General features: G+C 41.3%; 1 protein-coding gene across 3 annotated transcripts in view; it reads left to right on the top strand.

The window, feature by feature from the left end:
* The window catches only part of RNF170 (ring finger protein 170), a 51,841-nt gene extending 33,446 nt beyond the window's left edge, over positions 1–18,395 (top strand). For 2 of the 3 annotated variants that reach the window (XM_021675828.2, XM_012476027.3), the window contains 4 exons: positions 1,765–1,873; positions 4,272–4,345; positions 9,261–9,371; positions 15,258–18,395. In XM_021675828.2, the coding sequence (XP_021531503.2) occupies positions 1,765–1,873; positions 4,272–4,345; positions 9,261–9,371; positions 15,258–15,527 (564 nt within the window). In that variant the 3' untranslated portion in view covers positions 15,528–18,395. The remainder of the gene's footprint in view (positions 1–1,764; positions 1,874–4,271; positions 4,346–9,260; positions 9,372–15,257) is intronic. The other variant, XM_021675827.2, reaches the window with a different exon arrangement.
* Positions 18,396–18,803: the final 408 nt, after the last annotated feature.

Genomic DNA, 18,803 nt, shown 5'->3' with positions numbered 1-18,803 from the left:
AGGCGGCCAGGTGTGGTGACTCACACCTGTAATCCCAGCACTTTGGGAGGCTGAGGCAGGTGAATCGCCTGAGGTCAGGAGTTTGAGACCAGCCTGGCCAACATTGCAAAACTCCATCTCTACTAAAAATACAAAAATTAGCTGGACATGGTGGTTGGCGCCTGTAATCCCAGCTACTCGAGAGACTGAAGCAGAAGAATCACTTGAACCCAGGAGGCAGAGGTTTCAATGAGCTGAGATTGTACCACTGCACTCCAGCCTGGGTGACAGTGAAACTCTTGTCTCCAAAAAAAAAAGGAGAAAAAGTGGAGAGGAGAACATAAAGTGCTGTACACTTTTGTAGCATTAGAACTGACATAAGTGACTATAACATCAAGGTGTAGCCTTGGATCACAGAATATTCTGGTGACTTAGGACTGTTTTAGAAGTATGAACTCTTAATTATGTTTATTAGCAAATCATTTAAATTAAATTTGTTAAATTTGTTTATTAATATTGAGTGGCAGAAATCTGATTCACTTAAGAACCATTCCTATTTAGTAAATTTGATATTTTTTCTGTAATTAGATATTTTTCATGCTAGCAACATCTGTGCTGGGTGGGTTCCATCAAACCAAGTTTTGATAAATAAGTATTTTTACAACACGGTAAAAATACGTAGACATCTTGTTTTTTTGAGACAGGGTCTCTGTTGCCCAGGCTAGAGATGTAGTGGTATGATCTCGGCTCACTGCAGCCTCCACCTCTTGAGTTCAAGTGATTCTCCCACCTCACCCTCCCAAGTAGCTGGGACTACAGGTGCGCGCCACCATGCCTGGCTAATTTTTGTATTTTGTGGTAGAGACACGGTTTCACCATGTTGGCCAGGCTAGTCTCAAACTCCTGATCTCAAGTGATCCGCCCACCTCAGCCACCCAAAGCGTTGGAATTACAGGCGTGAGCCACCGTCCCCAGCCATGTAGACACTTTTCTGGGTCCTGAGGTACAATTAATCCTACAAATAAATTCCTTGCCCTCATGACCCATCTTTGATATCTGGATGTTTCTTGAATACATGCAACACTTTTAAAATGAAAAAGATGGTAAAAATGGAAAAAGTGAAGACTTAGAAAACAGTTTGACATTTGTTACTCTTTTTTTCTTTTTGAGATGGGGTCTCGCTGTGTTGCCTAGGCTGGAGTGCAGTGGTGCAGTCACGTCTCACTGTAGCTTCAACCTCCCAGGCTCAGGTGATCCTCCCACCTCAGTCTCCCAAGTAGCCGGGACTACAGGCACACACCAACACTACTCCTGGCTAATTTTTCTATTTTTTGTAGAGACGGGGTTTCACCATGTTGCACAGGCTTGTCTGGAATTCCTGGGCTCAAGTGATCCACCTGCCTCAGCCTCCCAGAGTGCTGGGATTACAGGCGTGAGTCACCATGGCTGACCTCGACATTTATTGTTGTTAGCTTATGCGTGAGCTTAGCCTTGTGCTGCTCAGAATAACTTACTTATTCTAGTAAAGTAAAAGAGGAACTCTGGAGTTAATCCAGGTTTTTGTCTTTAAATTATGTTTAGGAAGGAAAGTGGAGACCATGCAGTTTAGATAAAAACAATATAGCCTCATCATGTTCTCAATATTAGGACCTTAAACTATTGCACATCTACAGTTTGATGATGGTTACACACTGTTGACTGTGTTCTGAAATATAATTTAACATAAGATACTGTTGAGGGCTACATGTGTCCGTGTTTCAGTGTGTACACTTGTGTTCTTACTAGGATGCACCTGCTGCCGCTCGACAGCAGTTCTACACCGACATGTACTGTCCTATCTGCCTGCTCCAAGCCTCCTTCCCAGTGGAAACCAACTGTGGACATCTTTTTTGTGGTAAGAAACAGTGCTATACTTGGGAAAAGTGACTGTTTAGACCAAGACCTCTACGTGTACAAAGGCTGGATTCCTAATTTTTTCTTTTTGTATTTTGTGAGTAGAGTAGATTACCTCTGATATTCTGCTCTACTTGTCTACCAAGGATACTTAGCATCTAAATAATATACTTGCTTATTTATTTTCTATTCAGTGTGTCCATGTAGCAACTATGGGTTCAGAGGTTAAAGAAACTATTCAGCTTCCCAATAAACAGAAATGTGTTTCTGTGGATAGTAGTTCCCATAGATACATAGCATGAGGGATTCAGAGTCCCTCCTTGTTCATCACTTTTTGGGAGTTTGATTTATTATTCATCCTTCCCAAGGCAAGAAAGTTCTTCTCTCAAGAACCTGCCCAAGACCCTGCCTTAGCCCTCCTGCCTCTTTTGACTCCGAGTTTGTACTAAGAAGTCTTAAAGGTCTTAGTCTCAGTCTGTCTGTCTGTCTCAGTCTCTCTCTCTCTTTCTCACCTGCTCTAACTTCAACCTGTTGAGGTTTAATGAGGAAGAATGAGAAACCTAGAGCATGCCTTGGGGTAAGAAGGAAATAATTTCCCATTTACTTAGTATCAGGAAGGAGTGCTTTCCGCCACTCCTCATTTCTGAATCTGCAGATTCAGGAATATCTTCTGTGGCTTCTTATGCCATAGAAGATTGGTGGGGGGAGTTTCAGTTATTATATCTTATGTACTGGACATTAACATACTTCATCTAACCCCACCTGTGAGGAAACAGGCTTAGAGACGTGATGAAATTTTACAAAGTGACCAGGCTCTGTGGCTTATGCCTGTAATCTCAGCACTTGGGGAAGCTGAGGCAGGAGGATTGCTTGAGCCCAGGAGTTGGAGGCCAGCCTGGACAACATAGAGAGACCCTTTCTCTACAAAAAATAAGAAATTACACAGGTGCAGTGGCTCACATGTTCAGTCCCTGCTACTGGGGAGGCTGAGGTGGGAGAATCACTTGAGCCCAGGAGTTTGAGACTGCAATGAGCTGTGATCATGCCACTGCACTCCAGCCTGAGCAGCAGAGCAAGATCCTGTCTCAAAAATAATAATAATAAATTTTAAAAAGAGTAGCCCAGGTGTTAAGTGACAGAGCCAAGTTTTTAAACCTAGGTTTATCTTCAAGCCCTGTGCTCAGTTCTGCATGATTGCTGGCTCATACATTAGAAAACACTCGAAGCCACTTCGATGTGTCCAATCACTAGACCTAGTTTTTTATTGTTTCTTTCGTTTAAACAGTTGTGTTCAAGATAGGGCCTTATTACTCCCAAAACATAGGAAATTTTCATATAGGGACTAATTAAAAATGTAGCATATAATGGTCCTATAAATTGTTGGCCCTTTTGTCTAACTTCATCTCATCCTATAGAATTATTAGATACAGTGTTATTTGTGCATTTGGAGATGGCGTGAGTATTTGGAACCCATACCATGTAATGGCAGGGTTTTCTGTACCTTTTGCTCTTTTTGTAATCCAATCCCATCAGTGCTTCATCCACTCATTTCAGACTCTTCTTTAAGGTTTTTGCCTAAGTAGCTAACAAATTATAAAACACTTATTTCAGTTTTTATCTTGTACTATTAATACTTAATTACTGTTAACACATTGATAATTTGGTTTTCTAAACTCTTTAAAAAGTTGTATTATTTTTATAACATACCAAATTTAGAACAGAAAATTTATGCTCTGATTTGTTGGTTATTATATTTACAATGATGTTTAACTATTGTTTTGTTTATATTACATAGAAAATGTAATATTTTGTATGAAGCCTCATAGCATTAAGGCAGTTAATAGATGCTTGCTTTTGATTGTGTACAACTGTCTGTAGCTTAACTTGGAGTTTATTTCTTTATTTTGAGGCAGAGTCTCGCTTTGTTGCCCAGGCTTCAGTGCAGTGGTATGAACTTGGCTCACTGCAACCTCCACCTCCTAGGTTCAAGCGATTCTCCTGCCTCAGCCTCCTGAGTAGCTGGGATTACAGGCATGTGCCACCACACTCGGCTAATTTGTGTATTTTTTAGTCGAGACGGGATTTCACCATGTTGGCCAGGGTGGTCTTGATCTCCTGACCTCAAATGATCCACCCACCTTGGCTTCCCAAAGTGCTGGGATTACAGGTGTGAGCCACCGCACCCAGCCTTAACTTGGAGTTTAAATAAAAAAATATTTTTTAATGGCTGGGAATTCTTACTAGATTTGAATTTGCCTGAAGGGATGGCTGGATGAAATTAAAAATGTTTTTAAATAAGGTGGTACTGTTAAAATATTTAAAATAGTTGAACCTTTCTGAGGATATATAGACTTTAAAACATCAATATTAATGTTTTGTTTTGTTTTTTTTTCTATTAGGTCCCTGCATTATTGCTTACTGGCGATACGGTTCATGGCTTGGGGCAATCAGTTGTCCAATCTGTAGACAAACGGTAATGTAGTGTGTGCACAAAGCATCATTTATGCTAGTTTATTTTGTACATTTTTATGGTTTTTGTACCTACATTTGGAATTATTCTTCTCTTTTTAGCTGAACTTCATTTATCCAAAGCTTCTTTGATGTTTCTCTATTATTATTATTACTTTTTTTTTTTTTTTTGAGACAAGGTCTTGCAATGCAATGGCATGATCGTAGCTTACTGCAGCCTTGACTTCCTGGGCCCAAGCAATCCTTCCATCTTAGCCTCCAACCTCTCAGCTCAAGCAATCCTCCTGCCTCAGCCTCCCAAGGTGCTGGGATTATAGGCATGAGCTACGACACCCAACCTATGATTTTTTTTTAATTTGTACTCGGCCCACAATTATTTTTTTAAAACTGTCATTGAGCTATCACTAAAAAAGGGCATCCTGTTTGAAATCCTACAGTTGTAATGAAAAACAACTGGTAAATGAATCCTTCCCAAAAATCCCAGTAAAGTCTTTGTAGCAATACCAGCAAAGGAATACCCAAACTACTTAATCAGTATATTAACATATATCCTCTATATACCTTTTTTCTTTTGAAAAAAAGATTTTTTTCCTGTTCAATTTATATTTAATCTTTTTCTGGTGAGGATCCAGATAGCTTTAAATGGTATATAATGATTTTTTTTAATGTTTCATTCCTTTTAGAGACATGGCCACATTGCATTGTCCAGAAAAGCTTAGACCATGACAGTTAGCATCGAAGCCACCTCTGGAGGGAGGCAGTAAGTAAACATGAACCTGAGACTGAACTGTCAGTGCAGATGAGACGTGCCAAATTCTCTCCATTTCTTTGATAAACTGAAGAAATGGAATACTGAACAATTCTGAGAAACCAACATTCTCAGTTTTTAAATATGACAAAATAGGACATTCTATCAGTTGTACACTGTTTTCATGATTTCCATTATATTTATTTTTCATTTAAAATAAAAATACAGGCTGGGCGCGGTGGCTTACGCCTATAATCCCAGCACTTTGGGAGGCCGAGGTGGGTGGATCACTTGAGGTCAGGAGTTTGAAACCAGCCTGGCCAACATGGTGAAACCCCGTCTCTACTAAAAATACAAAAAATTAGCCAGGCATGGTAGCACATGCCTGTAATCCCAGCTACTAGGGAGGCTAAGGCAGGAGAATTGCATGAACCTGGGAGGTGGAGGTTGCAGTGAGCTGAGATCACGCCATTGCACTCCAGCCTGGGCAACAAGAGTGAAACTCCGTCTCACACACACATAAAAAAAATACAGGCTGGGCACAGTGGCTTATGCCTGTAATCTCAGCACTTTGGGAGGCCGAGGTGGGTGGATCACCTGAGGTCAGGAGTTTGAAACCAGCCTGGCCAACATGGTGAAACCCCGTCTCTACTAAAAATACAAAAAATTAGCCGGGCATGGTAGCACATGTTGTAATCCCAGCTACTAGGGAGGCTGAGGCAGGAGAATTGCTTGAACCTGGGAGGTGGAGGTTGCAGTGAGCTAAGATCGCACCATTGCACTCCAGCCTGGGCAACAAGAGTGAAACTCTGTCTCACAAAAAAAAAAAAAAAAAATACAGGCTGGGCACAGTGGCTCATGCCTGTAATCCCAGCACTTTGGGAGGCCGAGGCGGGAGGATCACCTGAGGTCAAGAGTTCAAGACCAGCCTGGCTAAAATGGCAAAATCCCATCTCTACTACAAATCCAAAAAAATTAGCCTGGTATGGTGGTAGGCACCTGTAATCCCACCTACTCAGGCAGCTGAGGTAGGAGAATTGCTACAACCTTCGGGGCAGAGGTTGGAGTGAGCCAAGATCATGCCACTGCACTCCAGCCTGGAAGACAGAGTGAGACTCTGTCTCAAAAAAAAAAAAAAAAAAAAAAATACAGGCCAGCACTTTGGGAGGCCAAGGCTAGAGGATCACTTGAAGCCAGGAGTTCGAGACCGGCTTAGGCAACAAAATGAGATTCCCTCTCTACAAAAAAACTAAGAAAATAAAATTAGCCTGGTGTGGTGGTGTGTACCTGTAGTCACAACTACTTGGGAGTCTGAGCTGGGGGGATTGCTTGAGCTCAGGAGTTTGACACTGCAGTGAGCTATGATCATGGGACTATACTCCAGCGTGGGCAATAGAGTGAGATTACATCACTAAAAAAAAAGCATTCTCCCACTTACCCATCGGTGGAATGTACACACACACACACACTCTCTCTCTCTCTTTCAGCCTTTATTGTAGCTGTCTGTTTCTCCCCAGCTGCCCTCTTATTTTGGTGCAGAGAAGGATGTCCAAGTCATTTTCTTATTATTCTTGCTTCCACATTCTCAAATTCTGCCTCTTTCATATTTTACTTATGGTCACGTGATCAGGAGGAAACTGTTTCTGTATGCCTCTCTGGCTGATTTGATGCATGACACAAGGCAGTCAACATTGAAGCATATGGCCAGGTGTGGTGGCTCACGCCTGTAATCCCAGCACTTTGAGAGGCCAAGGCGGGCGGATCATGAGGTCAAGAGATCGAGACCATCCTGGCCAACATGGTGAAACCCCATCTCTACTAAAATACAAAAATTAGCCAGGCGAGGTGGCATGCACCTGTAGTCCCAGCTACTTGGGAGGCTGAAGCAGAAGAATTGCTTGAACCTGGGAGGTGGAGGTTGTAGTGAGCCAAGATCATGCCCACTGTACTCCAGCCTGGTGACAGGGCAGGACTCAGTCTAGAAAAAAAAAACAAAAAACATTGAAGCTTACTTGCCAATACCGCCTCTCAGCATGTTTTGCTCTCAGTCAGCAACATCCAAACCAGGGAGTAGGTCTACATTAAAAAAAAATAGTTCCACTATAATCCCAGCACTTTGGGAGGCCGAGGTGGGCAGATTACAAGATCAAGACCATCTTGGCCAACACGGCGAAACTCTGTCTCTACTAAAAATACAAAAATTAGCTGGGTGTGGTAGTGCGCTCCTGGAGTCCCAGCTACTTGGGAGGCTGAGGCAGAGAATTGTTTGAATCCAGGAGGTGGAGGTTGCAGTGAGCCAAGATCGTGCTCCTGCACTCCAGCCTGGTGACAGAGCAAGACTCTGTCTCAAAAAAAAATAATAATAAAAAATAGTTCCAGCCCCTTTCTCTTGGTTTTGCCCATGACTTTTCAAAGGGCACGTGTGCAGTAGCCAGTGGTATCCTATGTACTATCCATAAATTGACTAGAGGCTCAGAAGGCTGAGATGAAGTTGTCTTAATATAGTAGCTCTTGGTTCCCTAAGCTGAGAGTAATTCATCCTGGGTGCAAGACAGATGGCAAGTGCTTGTTCTACCTCCTGTTTTCAGTAGTCCCCTTCAGTAAATGGTCATGAAAATAGCAAATGTACAGGCTGCCGCCTCTGACTGGAACACGCTCTCCACTTCTCCCCCTGAATGCATGCACACCAGCCACAGTCCTACCTCCATTTCCAGGCTCAGCTCAGTGTCAGGCTTCCTGGCCACCCCAGGCAAAAGAGATTCTCCCTCTCACAGCAGCATTCTTGCACCTGCCCCAGGGCCATATAAGGCTGTAGGCCAGGTCTGCCTCCCCTTTTATTGTGGGTGTTGTAGTCACCCTGAAGCAGGGTTGTGTCTTCATTTTTTTTTTTTTGGCATACCTATCACTTAGCAGAGTACCTGGCCCGCCATAGGTGCTCCATTAATGTGTATCAAAATTATGCATTTTTTATTAACAAATTTATGAAGGAAGAAATGGCTGCACTTGCTGTTCTTACCACCTTCTGTGCTTAGTCACTCCTTTGTTCAGCTGTTTGGAAAGCATCTAAGCAGTGGGAAGACTTGGTTTTTAGCTGAACTGAGGAAGGATAAAAACATGATTTAAAACTAAATCAGCCACCACTTCTTCCCATTTATATGTCATCGTATAATCATTAGTGACCATTTTCTATGGGGATGTTATGTCCTAAACTGTATTTATTTTTCAAGGTACTGTCTGTTACCTTCAGATTACTCCGGTATGATTCTGGGACATTTGTATATTCTTTTTACCACAATCATGAAGGAAGCAGGGTTAAATGTATTATGTTATATAACCATACCAAAAATTTCTTTTTTTATTGTAGTAGGAATTGTTTGAGAGCTGGTCCCTGAAATAACTTAATCTTTATATTATGCAACCTCCACCTCCTAGGTTCAAGGATTCTCCTGCCTCAGCCTCCTGAGTAGCTGGGATTACAGGCACGCACCCTTTTCTAAGTCTTTAAGAAAAGTGGAATCAAGATGGTGGCCATCTTCGGTTCCTAGGGAGTGTATGGCCATCTTGGCTGCACTTCCATTGGCCGAGCAAAGTTCCCCTCAGGGAGAGCCAGGGTGGGGCCTGGTATGCTATTCATCTTCATCTATCCTATGCTACCATTCTTCTCAATGCAGATGGTCATCTGCATAATAGAAAGATTATTATAAAATAATCTTTATATTATGATCTTAAGCATTCAAAGATCTTTCAAATACCAGTAAGAATAACCAATCATTATTTTAATACCAAAAAAGAAAACCATAATTGTTCTGTCTTAAAGTGACAGTTATATATTTTATGTCACCTTCCTCCTGAATGTTTCCTCATCATTCTTGTATCTTCAGATATCTGTTGGCCCAAATAGAGAACTACTGAATTCAGCCCTGGTATGGACAGGAAAAGATTAGACCAGTAGTTGGATATGGTGCCTATTTTATCTTATAGGAGTTAAAATTCTATATTGCATTCGATTTTATTGCAAAGTAATTACTTACTCTCCTCCCCCAGGTTCCCTTTATTTAAAAATGAGTGAAATATAAATTTAGAAGCCTTTATCATTCTATTGAATAATAACACAAAACGGAAAACAACATGATGAAGAAAGTTGAAATAATTTTTTTTCTATAATATGCAGGTAACCTTACTCCTAACGGTATTTGGTGATGATAATCAGTCTCAGGATGTTGTGAGATTGCATCAGGATATTAATGATTATAACCGGAGATTCTCAGGACAGCCCAGATCTGTAAGTAATACAAAAGAGAAGTAATACATATTACTTCTCTTTTGTAAAGTGAGGTTTACCAACAAGTATTCTTTGACTATGAAAAATCTCGGCCAGGCACAGTGGCTCACACCTGTAATCCTAGTACTTTGGGAGGCCAAGGCAGGCAGATCACCTGAGCCCAGGAGTTTGAGACCAGCTTGGGCAACACGGTGAAACCCCATCCCTACAAAAAATACCAAAAAATTAGCCAGGCTTGTTGGCACATGCCTATAGTCCCTGCTTCTTGGGAGGCTGAGGTGGGAGGATCACCTGAACCCAGGAGGTCAAGGCTGCAGTGAGCCATGATCACACCATTGCACTCCCACCTGAGTGGCAGAATGAGACCCTTCTCAAAAAACAAGAAAAAGAAAAATCTCATTATATGTGTTGGGTCAAGTTTTTACCTTCATTGTTGCCAGTCACTATGTTACAGCTTTCCCAAGGACTACAATTTTCTTTCTTAAAAAACAAACAGCATAAGTTTTTATGAAAAAGAAACTGCACAGAGCAATAGAAAAAATTAAAGGGAAATAGAAAATTAATGACTCCTATGTGATACTAAAACACCATTTGTCTTTTGAGAAAAGTTACAACAGAAAACTTCAACAGTTTCACAGTTGTGTTTTATTCTAATTGCCCTAGCCACCTGTTTGAAATGTTCCCTTAAAAAATTTCAGGTTGGCTGGGTGCAGTGGCTCATGCCTATAATCCCGGCACTTTGGGAGGCCAAGGCGGGTGGATCACCTGAGGTCAGCAGTTCGAGACCAGGCTTGCCAACATGGTGAAACCCCATCTCTACTGAAAATACAAAATTAGCTGGGCATGGTGGTGGGCACCTGTAATCCCAGCTAATTGGGAGGCTGAGGAAAAAGAATTGCTTGAACCACAGAGGCAGAGGTTGCAGTGAGCCAAAATTGCACCATTGCACTCCAGCCTGGGTGACAAGAGCGAAACTCCATCTCAAAAAAAAAAAAAAAAAATTCCAGGTTTAGGCTGGGTGCAGTGGCTTATGCCTGTAATCCCAGCACTTTGGGAGGCTGAGGCAGGTGGATCATTTGAGGTCAGTTCAAGATTAGCCTGATCAACATGGTGAAACCCCGTCTCTACTAAAAATTCAAAAATTAGCTGGCTGTGGTGGCTTGCGCCTGTAGTCACAGCTACTGGGGAGGCTGAGGCAGAAGAATTGCTTGACCCCAGGAGACAGAGGTTGCAGTGAGCTGAGATCGTGCCACTGTACTCCAGCCTGGGCAACAGAGTGAGACTCTGTCTCAAAGAAGAAAAAAAAGGCCGGGCACGGTGGCTCAACGCCTGTAATCCCAGAACTTTGGGAGGCCAAGGCAGGTGGATCACGGGGTCAGGAGTTCAAGACCAGCCTGGCCAACATGGTGAAACCTCGTCTCTACTAAAAATATAGCTACTCAGGAGGCTGAGGCAGGAGGCGGAGACTGCAGTGACCCGAGATCACACCACTACTCTCCAGGCTGGGCTCCAGAGCGAGACTCTGTCTTAAAAAAAAAATTCCAGGTGTGGAGGGATATGTTTATATGTGCTTTTAACTATGTAAAAGCATTCTGCTTTTAAAGAACACATTAATTTTACAGTTAACCTTTTTTCCCCCATGCCCCTACCCCAGAAGTATTTGATAAATCAAAAACTGGCACATTTTACTGACTCATTCTTGTTTTCTCAAAATCTAACACATTCTCAGAAATGTAAAACTGAGGCCGGGCGCGCTGACTCACGCCTGTAATCCCAGCAGTTTGGGAGGACAAGGCAGGCGAATCATGAGGTCAAGGGATTGAGAACATTCTAGCCAACATGGTGAAACCCTGTCTCTACTAAAAATAGAAAATAATTAGCCAGGCGTGGTGGCATGCACCTGTAGTCCCAGCTACTCGGGAGGCTGAGGCAGGAGAATCACTTCAACCCAGGAGGCGGAGGTTGCAGTGAGCCAAGGTCACGCCACTGTACTCCGACCTGGCAACAGAGTGTGACTTTGTCTCAAAAAAAAAAAAAAAAAAAGAAAGAAAAAAGAAATGTAAAACCAAATAAGTACTTCAAAAACTAGAACATACTAAATCCAAATTCATATGGACAGCCCAGACCTCTCCTCTGAGCTCCAGACTTTGTATGTTCAGCTGCTTCGCTTCCACTTCAGCATGGGTGTTCCACAGGCATCTCCAACTTACCATGTGGAGTATGGAGCTGATTCCCTCCTTAAGATAGTCTGTTCTTTTCTCAGTTTTGATTTCCTCCTCTTCTTCATTCCTCTCATCTGATCTATAAGTAATCCTCTTTTCTTTGTATTTTTGGGGTATCCTGTTATTTTTACTGCAACAAAACATCCTTGCTGGCCGGGCGCAGTGGCTCACACCTATAATCCCAGGACTTTGGAAGACTGAGAAAGGTGAATCACTTGAACTCAGGAGTTTGAGACCAGCCTGGGCAATTTGGCAAGACCCTGTCTCTACCAAAAAATACAAAAAGTAGTTGGGCATGGTGGTCCACACCTGTAGTCTCAGCTACTTGGGAGGCTGAGGTGGGAGGATTGCATGAGCCGGGGAGGCAGAGGTTGCAATGAGCCATGGTCACATCACTGCACTCCAGCCTGGGTGATAGAGTGAGACCCTGTCTCAAAAAGAATAAAAATGTCTTGGCTATGGTGGTGGTGTTGTTTGAGACAGGTTCTCACTCTGTTTTCCAGGCTGGAATGCAGGTGGTGCGATCACAGCTCACTGCAGCCTCAACCTTCCAGGCTCAGGCCATCCTACCGCCTCAGCTTCCCAAGTAGCTGGGACCACAGGTGTGCATCACCACACCTGGCTAATTTTTTGGAGTGGCTAGGTTTTGCCATGTTGCCCAGGCTGGCCTCGAACTCCCGGACTCAAGCAATCCACCCCCTCAACTTCCAAAGTGCTGGGATTACAGGTGTTAACGTACCATGCCCAGCCTGTGTCTACCTCTTTCAGTCACTGTAGACTTTGTGCTGGTCCAGCCCTGTCATCTCTGCTCATGGCAACCACAGTGGCCTCCTCACTTCTACTTTTTTCCCTGCCACAGCAGCCTGATAAATATTTTCTAAACATAAATGAGACCATGATGCTCTCATGTTTGAAAACTTCCATTTTGTTTGTTTGTTTGTTTGTTTTGAGACAGGGTCTGGCTCTGTTGCCCAAGCTCTAGTACAGTGGCACAATCTTGGCTTGCTGCAACTTTTGCCTCCTGGGCTCAAGCCATCCTCCTGCATCAGCTTTCCAAGTAGTCGGGACTACAGGTGCATGCCACCATAACCTGGCTATATAGTTTTTGTAGAGAAGGGGTTTTGCCATGTTGTCCAGGCTGGTCCTAAACTCCTGGGCTTGAGTGGTCCCGACCTGCCTCAACCTCCCAAAGTGTTGGGATTACAGGCATGAGCCAGCGCATGCGGCACAATGTTTTTGAATGTTCCAACTCCTTACTGTGGCTTACAAGGGCCTGCACGATCCGGTCCTTCCTCCTTCTCCAAATCTTCTGTCAACCACTTCATTCACCACCCTGCAGCCACCCTGCTCTCAGCAATCAGCACACACACAAACTCCTTCCACCTTAAGGCTGTCACACCTGACACTTCCTTTGCATGGAATGTTTGTCCTTCTGCTCTCATGGTGATTCCCAGTCTTTAGATGACAACTATGTTAAGTAGACCCTCCTTGGAGTTTTCCCTGCTCTGTGGCTGCCCACTGTACCTTTCCTTTATGGTGTTTATCATAGATAGCACTCAATTCTTGTTTGTTATCTTTCTCTCAGTAAACTAAAAGCTTCATAAGGGTAAGGACCATTTTTATTTATTCACCACTGCCAAATTAATTTATTCACCAGTGCCAAATTTGATGGCTTAATGTTTGTTGAATAAATGAATGAGTTACTATTAAGATAAGAATTGATACTGCTGCTCCCAGCCGAATATATTAAGCTATTTAGATGCTTCAGTGTTAAAAAGACATGTGCTCATGCTCCCTTGTTGTTCTGTGAGGTCGTGTACATTTCAGGGCATACAGTTTCAACTGTTATGAATGATAATGGGTAGATTTACCTATTTTTCATTGAATAGTAAAAAAAATCCAATCATGTTGTCCTCCATAATTATTTGGGAGTCTCTTCTGCAATTTTGATTCAGCAATGTTTTTTTACATCCCGTGACATCTATAGGATGGTTCTTTAAAAATGCAACCTGTTTCAAATTCAGGAGCTACTACTGAACTTTAAAAAGTCATTAAAATTTTTTCTTTTCATTTCTTTTCTTTTTGAGACAGAGTCTCGCTCTGTCACCCAGGCCAGAGGGCAATGGTGCAATCTCAGCTCACTGCAACCTCTGCCTCCTGGATTCAAACAATTCTCATGCTTCAGCCACCTGAGTAGCTAGGATTACAGGTGTGTGCCACCATGCCCAGCTAATTTTTGTATTTTTGGTAGAGACGGGGTTTCACCATGTTTTCTAGGCTAATCTCAAAACTCCTGGCCTTAAGCAATCTGCTCGCCTTGGCCTCCCAAAGTGCTGGGATTACTAGTGTAAGCCACCGCACCTGGCCTTTAAAATTTTTCATTCGTATTTTTAAAATGTGAATCATACTATTACTCAGTTATTTTTTGTGTCAGATATTTAATGAATAAAAAAGCCTGGTATGTGATGAAATTATAATAAAGCCATTTAGTTCTCTAATATTGTGCCTCCTTCAAAGTTGGAGTCAGTTTATGCAAAAACATTTCTTACTAAATCATTTCATATTTCTTGTCTAATTATTATATATTTTGTATAAATGATGATACCATATTACAAGTGAACAAAATACCTCAGAAAAAGAACAGAAAGGTGGTCAGAAACATTCTGGCAGTTTGTTAAGAGTATCTCAAGTCATTTACCATAAACTTTGTGAAAGCTGTAAGGCTGTTTTGCTTCAAATGTTAGTTCTTCCACAGAACACAGGAAGTGATTATGAAAGGACCATTCTTGCACTTTGGTGACCAGTGTTCCAGAAGGAGTCACAAGAGGATTTTCTCTTGGTCTGGAGTTTTGAAAACTATTTTCTCCTCACTTGCTCAGTTATTTCTGTCTCCATCTTCCTCTCAATGTATCTGGCTGCATAAAATGCCTGCCCAGGGTTGGGCGTGTGACTGTTACACAGATTGTTACACAGAGCAGAGGGATGGCCAGAGGAAGTGATTCACCGGGAGGAATCAGTTTCACCACTATTTTTAAACTATTTAAACATCAAAGTTCCTGTGTCTTTAATGTATAATCACTTCTACATCAGCTGGCAAATTATAAAGGTCTTTCATACAGAGTATGTCTTTTAGTTATTTTTGTTCTTTTGAATTTTTAGTCTCCTTGCCAGGGAACCTTTTAGTTCTTAATAGTCCTTGCGCATACTCAGTTAGTTGTTGAATTATCTCTAGTAGGTTAAGCAGCTGTTGCCAAGATCACCTGGCTAATAAGTGATCGATTTTGAATTCAAACCCAGATCTGTCTGACTTCAAAACAGACACTTAAGCTGAAGTCTCAGACTCTAATCCTGTGTACTAGGCTCTTTGGTTTACTAACGCAAATCAGATGTGACTTGAGTTTTGCATTACTGTATCCCATATATGAAGCTTGATGACACTTTAGTTGCTTTTCAGTTATCTTCACTAAGACCAATTTTGTAAGAACTAGTATTCAAAGAGCTATTTTTAAAAGTAACACATTAGAAAATATGTTCAATCAGTGTGTAACTCCTTAATTCACCTTAACTCATCTTAACAGTGTTTACATATTGTAAGAAAATTGTATTATTTTGAAATCTGACACATTAGATGCCAAATCATAATATTTGTTTTTCCCTCTACCAGATTATGGAGAGAATTATGGATCTACCCACTTTACTGAGGCATGCATTCAGGGAAATGTTTTCAGTCGGGGGCCTTTTCTGGATGTTTCGCATCAGGATAATACTTTGTTTAATGGGAGCTTTTTTCTATCTTATATCCCCTCTAGATTTTGTACCTGAAGCCTTGTTTGGAATTCTAGGCTTTCTAGATGATTTCTTTGTGATCTTTTTATTGCTTATCTACATCTCAATTATGTATCGAGAAGTGATAACCCAAAGGCTAACGAGATGAATAAAAAAAAAACTAAGTTTACTAGGATATCTGAGCTAATGTGTAACGTCAAACAGAAGGACCCATGGCAGTGTAAAGCAATGAAGCAATGGAGCATTATCTCACAAACGTAAAACCACTATAAGACAAACATTTGATGATCATTTGACAAATGCCTAGGAATATATAACTGGAATTTTCACATGTTGCAGGTTCTAATGTTAAGTTTAGAATTATAATGATCTACAGTTGTATCTTGATTCTGTGTTGTCTGGAAAAAATATGAAATTACATAAAAAAGGGATCCTTTTATCTTTTTCTTTTCCCCAAAATTACTTAGATTAATTGGATGTGTAGTAAAATATTGTTAAATGTACAGTTTATCTACCTTATCCTTCTCAGTGGGTACCTATATGATAATATATAGCTGTGAAATTCATCTAAATATTTTTGTTACAATAAAATATTATACACTATTGGGGAAAATTCAGTATTTTTTTTAGTGCTAGCTAAGTTTTGTGCATTTGGAGCAGTTTTGCTTTTTCATTCTGGTATAATTATTTGTTATCAGCTGGAACTGAAAGAAGAAACTTGAACTTCATACTTCGGTACCATATTCTAGTTTACAGAACACATTTTAATCAATAGAATTAAGATGAAAAACATTTATCTCCAGTCAGCACACTTGATGTTCACAGTTATGACATTTAAACAAGAGTTCATCCTTTCATAGTAGCTATAAAAGTACTTTATAAAGGGAGATTGTTTTAGGAACCTGGGTGATGCTGTAAACACAAAGTAGCCGGATGCATTTCTGAAGAATATGGATCTTCATGTCTTTGAGCATCAAAACCCATAGGAAGGTACAGGGAACAGTATTTACATTTGACAACAGAAATTACTGGTTAACTGTAGCAACAGACTGGACAAACTTGGTTAGTTTTCTGTTGTCAGAAATTTTTATAATACTCTCTTAAGGCTGGGCATGGTGGCTCACACCTGTAATCCCCAGCACTTTGGGAGGCTGAGGCAGGTAGATCACTTGAGGTCAGGAGTTCAAGACCAGCCTGGCCAACATGGCAAAACCCCGTCTCTAGTAAAAAAATACAAAAATTAGCTGGGTGCAGTAGCATGCACCTGTAATCCCAGCTACGAGGGAGGCTGAGGCAGGAGAATCGCTTCAACCAGGAGGCAGAGGTTGCAGTGAGCCGAGATTGCACCATTGCACTCCAGCCTGGGAGACAAAGCAAGACTCCATCTCAAAAAAAAAAACAAACACTGTCTCAAGATGGAAGCACACAGCCCAGATTCATGTCTTGAGCCAAACAAGTGAATATATCTTAAGACTCCATACCACACAGTATTGGGAGATCTGACTCACTCCGGCTGGCATTGCTCATTGGTGAATGTGTGATGGCAGGATGTGAGGGGATGCCCAGGAGTCGGTGTTAGCATTGTCATCTGAGATCACTGCTGTTAATAATCCATTAATTTATTAGTGAGCCTCACTATATGCAGACTGGGCCAAAGAGAAAATCTGTCACATTCTCTCTAATCAGATCAACTACCAACTAATGAGATTCTGAATGAAATATCAATATGTGTTTTTCTAATTTGGACCTAGGACAGAGCTGTTGCTTGTCATAGAGAAAGACAATAATGCTTAAACATAGCACATTATAATTAAAGCAGTTTCTCACATGCTTTTCATTTTATCCTTTGGACAATTTTGTGAGGAGTGCAGGGCACCACCTTCCCTTTCATAGATGCAGTCCCCATGCTATTGATGAGTGTTTTTGAATGAAGTCACACAACAAATAACTGATCAAAGTGGCATTACATCAAAATGTCTTAGAAGGGCTCCTGCATAAGAGGTTTAGATAGACATGAAGGTTAAGAGGAACGGCAAGAAAGAAACTGGTTCTCTGGAAGTCTTTCATGCTACCTTATTAATTCCATCAGAGTAAGACAGCTTAAGCGCTCGTAAGAGGAAAGGTCTGTAGAGATGACACCTGAAGACTGCATGAATCCTAACTCTACACTTCCAAATCAAATAGCTGACAGGGTGGCAGACATCGCAGAAAAACATTTCAGCTGCAGTCACCAACTTGAAAAGCAAATGAGTAGGAGTTTGTCAAACTGCCATGTACCAGACTGGAAATGCCTTTCCTACCAATTATACATTTGGTGTGGGGGGATGGTGATGTCATTTTTTGACAGGATTTTATTTTGTGTGCATGTGTTCTGCTCCAAGTGTCACATTTCTGGTTACAATAATTATAATATTTGGAGTTACTACTAAGACTTTCCTGAAAGAGGCGTATTGTACCAAATTTTGTAACATAAAAAAATACTAAATGATCTTAAATCTTGTTAAATTGTGAAAAGCGTAAATGCTAACATCTCAGAAATTTAGACCTGCTTATTGTCATCTTTATTGATCTCTGATGATAAATGCAGAAGGGATCTGAGAGTTTTTAAAGCAAGTAGAGTCAATCAGTGTTGTGAACATCATAGTGATACTTATGTGATTCAGAGTTAAATCATATAAATCAAAGTAACAAGATTTGGATTTTTTAACAACAGTATCGTAACTGTCATAAAACAGATGGTCCAACCCCAGGAGCAGATAATAACTTGGGCAGCTCTGTGGGGAACCAGATGAGGGAACAACTGTTCTAACTGCCCACTAGAACAGTGTTTCAACTGCTGCAATTCTCAGTGTTTGAAAGGTACAAGGGAAGAAAGGACCGTGTGGATCCCTTGTGGCTGTGCAGATACCTACCTCACAGAGTTGTTGTAGAAGACTGGTAGTTTGGTTCAAACCTTGTGATTAAAGAGTTTGTCAAGCATTTTATTCTTTGGAATAAAAGCAACATATTTAAAAAATTTTAAAAGTGTTGTTTTTCTGTTTCTTTAACATTTGTTTACTTTCAGCACTCCGGAAAGAGCATTTGGTATAATGGTTGCAGTGGTTTTCATTATCACTAATGGACATCCAATATCTCATCACATTTCTAATTAACTTTGTTAGGTTTTTTTGTTTGTTTGTTGGTTGGTTGGTCAGAGACAGGGTCTCACTGTGTTGCCTAGGCTGGAGTGCAGTGGCACAATCATAGCTCACTGCAGTCTTGAATTCCTGGGCTCAAGTGATCCTCCTGCCTCAGCCTCCCAAGTAGCTGGGACTATAGGTGTGTGCCACTACACCTGGCTAACTAAAAAAAAAAAAAAAGTTTGTAGATACATGGTCTGGCTGTGTTGTCCAGCCAAGTCTTAAACTCCTGGGCTCAGCCTTCC

This window comes from Aotus nancymaae, unplaced genomic scaffold (assembly GCF_030222135.1).
Source record: "Aotus nancymaae isolate 86718 unplaced genomic scaffold, 86718_ANA_hifiasm-v0.15.2.pri h1tg000097l, whole genome shotgun sequence".
Lineage (NCBI taxonomy): Eukaryota > Metazoa > Chordata > Mammalia > Primates > Aotidae > Aotus > Aotus nancymaae.
This window is presented reverse-complemented; position numbering and strand designations above follow the sequence as displayed.